At 42.5% G+C, this 8,567-nt stretch overlaps 2 protein-coding genes across 2 annotated transcripts; one reads left to right on the top strand and one right to left on the bottom strand.

Moving 5' to 3' along the window:
* The first annotated feature begins 1,372 nt into the window (after positions 1-1,372).
* On the top strand, positions 1,373-3,908 carry LOC105559862 (RNA-binding protein pno1-like). The gene is made up of 2 exons (XM_012008483.1): positions 1,373-1,670; positions 3,187-3,908. The coding sequence occupies exons 1-2, from the start codon at positions 1,563-1,565 to the stop codon at positions 3,718-3,720; spliced, it is 642 nt and encodes a 213-aa protein (XP_011863873.1). The 5' UTR covers positions 1,373-1,562; the 3' UTR covers positions 3,721-3,908.
* A 746-nt stretch (positions 3,909-4,654) lies between these two features.
* Positions 4,655-8,523, bottom strand: LOC105559863. The gene is given in 7 exon segments (XM_012008484.1): positions 4,655-4,734; positions 5,370-5,506; positions 5,598-5,758; positions 5,842-6,001; positions 6,090-7,733; positions 7,892-8,025; positions 8,125-8,523. Coding segments are annotated over 6 exon segments (2,556 nt in total). The 5' UTR covers positions 8,483-8,523; the 3' UTR covers positions 4,655-4,734; positions 5,370-5,407.
* Between the last annotated feature and the right edge of the window lie 44 nt (positions 8,524-8,567).

Genomic DNA, 8,567 nt, shown 5'->3' with positions numbered 1-8,567 from the left:
AATGGCTGCGTTCAGCAGACACAACTGTTGAGTGAGCGCTCAATGATTTCTTAACATGATTGGCTGGATCTGAAAGTATTAACCAATCATACTGAGCGCTCACTCAACAGTTGTGTCTGCTGAACGCAGCTAATGATTCTCGGTTCTGTCTACAATGGTCGTAGTCGTAAGAATAATCGACTGCGATTGGTCAATTCTTAAGGCCTTCACACATAAAATTCCGAAAGGACGTAAAACGTAAGCATAAGAAAATCGACCAATCACAGTCGAGAACGTAAGGCAATGACGCCAAGCAGTAGCAAATCCAACCTGTTGATTTTCTTACGCTTACGTTTTACGTTTTTACGGAATTTTATGTGTGAAGGCCTTTATCGAGCGACTACGACTACGACCATTGTAGACAGAACCGAGAATCATTGTAGCGGAGGCTTTAAAGGTGCAATTTCACATAGGCTGCGGTCAAGTTGTCGCTTCAAATACTTCCAAGCACTCTTTTTCTCCTTTCTTTCGGCAAAGATAGAAAGAGAAGAGAAATACTTGGGAGCATTTGTAGCGGCAGCTTGACCGCAACCATAGACGCTAGAAAAATTTGAGAGTGTCGTAAAGGCCAATGTCCACGATGCTAGAACTTGATCCAGTTCTAGTTCTGGGAAATGTATGGCCAATCAACGTGCAGTTTTTATGGAATAGCTGCAAGTTGATTGGCCACGCGTTTCTTGAAACTAAAACTTGGACCAAGGTCCAGCAACGTGGACACAGGCCCTTAAAGCTTTGTGTGCACGATTCAAGAACTGTGTCAAAGTTCTAGTTTCGAGAAATGTGTAGCCAATCAACTTGTATCTCTTACGGAAAGGCTGCAACTTGATTGGCTACGCATTTCTTAGAACTAGAACTTGGATACATTTTTTGGAACATGAACACAAAGCTTAAGGCCTGTGTCCACAATGCTAGAACTTGGTCCAAGTTCTAGTTTCGAAAAATGTGTAGCCAATTAATCAACCTGCAGCTATAATATTCCGTAAAGTCCCGCGTCCGACATTAGGCTACGTTCAGAAACACCACCCGAGTATCCCAGCGTATCATTCTATCCTTGTTTCTCACCGTGTGTTGAACAAGGATAGAACGATTCGCTGGAGCACTCGGGTGGTGTTTCTGAACGCAGCCTTAGCCGAGCGCTGAGGCTAAAGCCTTGTGTCCACGATCCAAGAACTTGGTTCAAGTTCTAGTTTCGAGAAATGTGTAGCCAATCAACCTGCAGCTATTCCATAAAAGCTGCAAGGTGATTGGCTACGCATTTCTCGGAACTAGAACTTGGACACAGTTCTTGGATCGTGGACACAAGGCTTTACCCCCATCCCACTCTACACCCTCCACGCGCTCGGGCCTCGGCCGCCGTGCTGCGTGCACAGCGTGCACTGTGCAGAGAAGCTGAGCAAAAAGATGTCTATTTCGCTCTGACTGTCATCGTGGATTCACGTGCGAGTCACCCGGCGATACAGGACGGATTAGTCTCAGCGAGATATTTGGATATTCGTAAAAAGGGAGAGAGAACCGCGCGAGAGATGAGCATTGCGTGTCAACATCAGCCTCCGACGGAGACTGAGGTCACTGAGGTGGTGAAGACGGTGAAGACGTTGAAGAGACGCCATTCTGACGATGATCACATGGAAGTATGTGCTTGGATGAACCCCGGTTTTACCAACGTCGTTTAACTTCGATCCTAGTTTAAATCATAATTGTTTAGAATCGGATCGCTATTCGACATCGCCGTGCGATCTGTTGTCGCCCGACGCGGCAAGTCGCGTCTCGATTCTTAGACGGTCGCGTGGCCAACGTGACGAGTAATTCGTGTCTACGTCCTACTCGACAATAAAGTCGCGCGATTTACCCAGCTAATCACGCCCTTGCCTTCGGTCCTGCGATCGCGAAAACGTTTGTTCCGCGCCGGTCTCGTTAGCCGACCCTTCAAGAGCGTCTCTGCGTAACGCGTTAATCGGTCGGCGGGTTCCGTTTGGCACGTGGCGTGTACAACGCGTTTTCTAACCTAGAAGAAAAATTTTTGATTCCGCGGGGGGCGCGGGGTTGCATCGTCCCGCGCGAGGCCCGATAGTCGGGCTCCTGCATTGTATAATACCACCAATTAATCGTCTATAATTTTACAACGCCTATCGGTTCGTCGTGGCCCAGTCGGCTCAAGCCTCGTCTACATAGAAGTCGTAGTCGTAAGAATGGTCGACTATGCCCTGCCGGAAATAATTCTACAAAATTCTACAAAAATATTAAATATAACTGCCAGAATCTAAGAAATTCTACGTAAATTTAAAGTGTTATAAAAATCAACATAAAAATGCTAGAATTGGAACACTTGTTAATTTTTGTAATATTCTACAAGTAAGCAGATATTTTAATTCTTTAAGATTTCGTTGTTTCTCAAATTTTTAAAACTAGTAAAGTTTTGTACTAATTTTTACAAAATTGTACATTTTCATGAAATACTACTTGCAATAATTTCTTGATTTGAGAATATTGTAATTTGTGATACTATTTTATAGATATTTTTACAAAGAAATAAATGTTTCAACGAAGATATAAAAATTTCTACAAATTTATATTTCAAGTCAATTTTTTGTAGTTATAGAAATTTTTTCCGCTAGGGTGATTGGTCAATTTTTATGTGTCTGACAAAATTGCACCAATCGCAGTCGATTATTCTTATGACTACGACTCTGCGACTCGCATTGTAGACCACGCATAAAGCCTATCACACAATAGGAAAGCACAGGCAATAGGAATAAGGAATAGAAACCTATATAATGCCAAGACACAATGATTCGTTGGCAATAGGCGTACTATCCAATCATCTGCATTTTGAAACCACGTGCCTGTCCAAGTCTCAACTGTGATTGGTCAGGTAGGTCAGGCACAGGGAATAGGGAACAGAAATACAACGCGTCGGAAATTTTGTTCCTATTGCCTATTCCATATTCCATTGTATGTCGATACACGGTTTTTAGTAAGTTGGAATTTAGTTATTTCTGTTGCCTGTGTTATTCCCTGTTCCTATTGCCTGTGCTTTCCTATTGTGTGATAGGTATACGTATAATAATATATAAGATATACGTATAATAATATAATACAAAATCTGTAGGGCAATTTGACTTTAATGCATATTATTTTCGTTCGTAGATACTGGTGCCAGCACATAGGCGCTCATCTCTAAAAGAGAATTGGGTGAAAATATTTACGCCCATCACAGAGCGGTGTCGCCTACAGATCCGTTTCAATGTGAAGAAAAAATATATAGAAATGAGACCATCACGAGAGACCTCGGACATGTCGTCCATGCAAAAAGCAGCAGATTTTGTCAAAGCATTCATCTGTGGATTTGAGGTGGAGGATGCTTTGGCGCTGCTGCGCCTGGACGACTTGTTCGTCGAGTCCTTTGAGATACAGGACGTCAAACAGCGGATAAAAGGCGATCACCAGTCTCGGGCGATCGGGAGACTGGCGGGCAAGGGCGGCAGGACAAAATACACGATCGAGAACATGACAAAAACGAGAATTGTGTTAGCAGACACAAAAATACACATTCTCGGATCGTTCAAAAATATTAAAATGGCTCGCAGAGCAATATGTAACTTGATATTAGGCAGCCCACCCTCAAAAGTTTATGGGCAGTTAAGGAACATGGCTGGCAAGGTGTCGGATCAATTCTGGTAGCCATGTTCCATTTGTTTATAATGTATATATACGTACTTGTATAAATATGTATATCCTCGTGTACAATTAAGAAATTATTTTATATACTTGCTATTATAATAATACATATGTACATATATACAGTTTTGTACTTAATATTGTACGTGACATATCGCATAGGTACATTAAATATACAAGAAACAATTTTACTTCCGCTTTTTCATCTCGGTCATCTTCTAGTATCGGTGGATTCACAGAAGTATTTGATATTTATATTTCCGCGGTACTTTATTCAGGACTAATCTGCCGTCGTAACTGAGAGACGCGAATGTCCAGGGGTCGGCGGACGACCACTCCACTGCGTACACACTGTCTTCATGCTCCTCGTACCTTCCTACCAGACCGTCTTCCAATCTAGAACGTTACGAGTGTACGAAATATTGAATTTCGCGTGTAAATTGGTTAAGAGAGTATCGTTGCCCGATATATTTACTTTTTCTTCTCGCAAGACTGTTCGCTCTGCGACGTCTCGTCTTTCGCCGACACCATATGGCCGAACGGTTCCGACGATATGGACGCTTTACTGCACAATATCACTCGGGAGTCGCTGCTGGACTTGGAACGAGCTGATCGTGGAAACGATTGATCCGTATATTCCACACCCAGTGCGAATGTTCCATGCGCGACAGCACGGTTCTATCGGCAGTCGGATATCCCAGAACTTCATGTATCCGTCGTCGCCGCAAGTGGATAGAAAATACTGGCGATTTGCGTTGAAATCCAAGTCTCTGAGGAACGGGTTATGCGGAGCGATTAGTTGAGCTCTCTATCGAGAGTGAAACGTCCTTGTTACCTGATGATTTGTGAATGCGCAGATAGAATGGACCAAGCGGCATTGGCCGGACTTCGAAAATCCCATCCGCGAACGTTGTTATCATTCAAGGTGACAAACTGATTGGCACCGTTGTGAGGATTCCATTTACCGTTCGTAAACCGTGGCTGACTTTTTCCTGCTAGATTGCCTGATATCATAACCTGGATAATATTTAAAAAAGGTGTAAATTATTAACGTCAATTCTGCCAGTGCAGATTAACTTTAATCCCAGTTTAACTAACAGTGAATTTGATTGCTTGCACTAGTGCGCGCTGAGCGCACACTAAGGAGTTTACACTAGTTTACAGGCTTTTTTATATTTAACTTTATCTTAAATACATGTTCAAAGAGATTTTGCCAAAAAACGATTTGTATGAATGCTATACAGATCATTTTACTGGCTACGAAATATTTCAATAAATATTTAAGACGATTCTTTAATACAAAAATTGACTGTAAACAAGCTTTAGTGTTGTACTCAGTGCGCACAGCTGCCGAATTCGCTAACAGTCTTTATCCTTGTCCAACTCCTGAGACTAGAAGAAGAGGGAAAGTAAGTTAAACCGATATCAAAGTTAATCTGCATTGGTGGAAATGGGCATAAGAGAGTAGTAGAAACGACAAAGATGAATTTGATGTTGGCAGAGCGCTCCGAGTTATTTCAAGAGATTATAATAACCTGAGGTCCTTCAGCCAGATCCCACACAAAAATTATTATCAACAAAATTATTATCCACCACTGACACAGCCTTCTTGCTACTTTAGCAAATTGAATGGATGGAAAAGGCCCGCTTACCACTCAAGCTGTTGTAACATGTGATAAATATGTTAGGTTCAGTCGGAGAAGCTTGTAAGGGCCAGATTTCTCCTACTGGATGCTGGAACACCTGGAAGACTCCTAGCTTCGGCAAGTAATTGCTTAGAATCAGCATACTAGAAAAATGAAAAAACAGGAAATTTTGCATGTGCATTATATTTTAGATAAAATATTTGCACGTTTCAGGTTACATTTGTAGTTTCTTACCTTTCCACATTCAAAATAGATGTCTGCTAAACTTATCTAAAAGGTAGCAATGGTAGCAATTACATCTTCGTCCTTGGAATCTCTGTACTTCGCAACATGTTCCTTGGCAGTGGCAATCCAATCGTAATCGATTTCTCTCAATGATATACAACGACTCGTGACTGTAACAAGATTTATATTAACTCATCAATGAAACATTGTCTTAATTACGATAAATGCTAAATTATTATAATGGTTAACATACTATAAATAATTGTATGATCGTTTATTTCTAATACCAGCTTGTATGCCAATGTCCATATTTCAGCCTCGCAGTCTTCATACCGATATAATCGAGCATATTCACCGGCCGTTATCAGCATGCAAAGTATAAGCTTAGGCTCCCAATCCTTGACAATTTTTTCCTATTGACAATAAAGTACGCTCACATGATTACTGGGCTACAAGCTTTCAATAATAGCCCGACACAATAAATATTCTCTAGTAACTTACAAAGTAGCGACTAAACAGTTGCTTCCACTTCTTCAAACAGTTTTGCAGATACAACTTAAGATTGGTGTCCTTTTTTACATTTATCATAGGGTAAGCAGGAACTACATTTGGAGATTTGTTCTCGACTAGATCTCGTAGCTTGGGAGCGCACAGAGCAAACGTTGTACTTTCTATTTCCAACTGAGTTTGCTTAATCATGACTCGCAAGTTCTCCGCAAAGGTAAAAAGACTTAAATTAGCTTCCAAGCACAGAACAGCTACGGAGTTCGACTTTTTCTGCTTCAAATCGTGTATAGCTTGCTCGTGGTACTCCAGAATAGAGCTCTCGTAATTGAAACCTAAGAAATAATACCCTAATAACTGCACCGTGTGTGCATATTGATCACTCGGCTGTAGCTTCCTCAATTTTTCCAGAACCGCTGCCACGCCGTTCGCAAATGCGACCTGTTCCTCCAGTAAACTGTTGACTTTATGCAGACACAACGCGGTAACGTCGTACTTAGAGATATCGATTAAAAGTCCCAGTTCGCTCTTTATCTCATCTTCATCACTGGTCAAGCAGTCCAGCATAGCTAAGCTTGCAACTCCTTTGGGCGTAATTTTCTTAATGTGCACCCATCTACGAAAAGCTTTTGTGTTTAACTGGTTATACGTTAACAAGGCATTCAATGTGCACACAGTCGCAGCTTTCCTATATAAATTATTGCTGTAATATACAACGCTCAATCTGTCCAGCACGAAAGAGATAATATTTTCAAGATACCTGAAGTTCTCAGAATCTGTAGGGCTCGGTTCGACTCCGTCGAGTTGAGAGATGCAACTGCACAAGAAGGTGAACAGTAAACGCACGCTTTCCTCGTACACATGTTCAGACAGTACGTCTACGTTGTAAGTTAAATTGCGACACGTGTTCCACGATTGTCTCCAACGCTTACATTCGGATTCCTTCATTTCACAAATGACCCACTCGACATTCCGCTTCATAATTTTCCTAGTAACAGCGCACGCTTTCGCCGGCAGAGTTTTAACAGGAAACTTACATACTAGACTGACGAATTTGCATTTCATCACCACGGCGTTGTACAAGTCCCTCTTAACTGTACAGAGTTTGCCCAGGCACGACTTGCACTTGACCGACACGTGCGTGGAGTAAAATTCATCTCTGTTCATGTGTACAAACAAATTCATTAGTTCTAGCAAGACGCCAGTGTCGAGCAAACGCTCGAGCGTGCTCTTGTCGGTGTCCACGCGCTTTTCCCAGTAAGCGAGCACAGGCTCGAATATCTCCGCAGCGCTGATCGCATTCCATTGAAGACCTCCCGCGTATCCGTACTTCCGCGCAACGTTCGTATCGCGGTCAATACTTTGTATACTTTTGGCACTGTCGCCGACAATACCCTCCTCGACGATGCTCCCATCTACGGAGTTCAACGACAGGGTCGCGTTATCATCCCGAGACAATTCGTCTTTCAACAAAGTGTACGACTCGCTACCCCCTTTCCCAGTCGACTCGAGCTTCTCGGGTTGGACTTTGTTAGCCTTATCATTAAACTTATAAACAGGCACTTCGTACGACAGATCGCGTCTTAGAATTTTGTATTCGTTCAGGAATTTCTCGGGTGCGAATCCACGCTTGCCATTTATCTGGAACAGAGATCGGTAGATGGAGAAAATGATATCTTTTCCATGACCGAGACGTCGCTCTTAGGCATTTGACAGGACGTTAAAAGTACGAATAATAAAAATATATTGTATCGCACTAAGGTGAATAACATTCGGCGTAATAGGATGGCAAAGTATACCTCGACACCCCATAAATCCGTGCGTTTTCCGGCGCCCTTACTGAAAACTTTGACTTCTGCATTGTTGTTAAATGACATCACCTCGCGATCGTTTGCTCGGTACGCGAGGATGGTCCTGGCCAACGAGATGGGCTCTAAATAACAGCGGAAAAGCAATGCGGTGAAAATGATGCGGCTGAGGGGGGAAAAAAAGTGTGCTATGGGATTCTGAGTTAAAGTATGGCTTCAATTACCCGAACAATTGGGGTCGTAACATAATTGCTTGTCGGACAAGGCGGCTAGGCATTGCGGTATTACGCAGAGAATTATCGTGGCACGCAGAAACGAGACATTTGTAAACGGCTTGATTTTCGTCATATTTTCACCGTTGCAAAGTTCCACATCACTACCGACGTCTACTAACATACAGTGACACTGCCTCCTCTCTCTCCTCGGACGCGCAACGTGACCATGAACTACGCGCGTCTTGTAGAGAGCCCTCGTTCGTGCGTTTTCCTCAACACCATATTGCCGCGGAGCGTGATCAGCGTTTCCTTGCGTTCGCGAAATATCAATTAAATTAACAATTAGATAATCTCCGAATTCTCTCATTTCCTCAAATTCTTGAGGAGTTCTTGCAATTTTAAGTAGTCCACCATGGACGTAGGAAATATCTAAACGGAGCCTAAAGCACAGT

The sequence above is a fragment of the Vollenhovia emeryi genome, unplaced genomic scaffold (genome assembly GCF_000949405.1).
Source record: "Vollenhovia emeryi isolate VEMERY1.0 unplaced genomic scaffold, V.emery_V1.0 DF939251.1, whole genome shotgun sequence".
In the NCBI taxonomy this organism is placed as follows: domain Eukaryota; kingdom Metazoa; phylum Arthropoda; class Insecta; order Hymenoptera; family Formicidae; genus Vollenhovia; species Vollenhovia emeryi.
The sequence above is the reverse complement of the archived record's forward strand: the minus strand, read 5'-3'. Positions and strand labels throughout refer to the sequence as shown.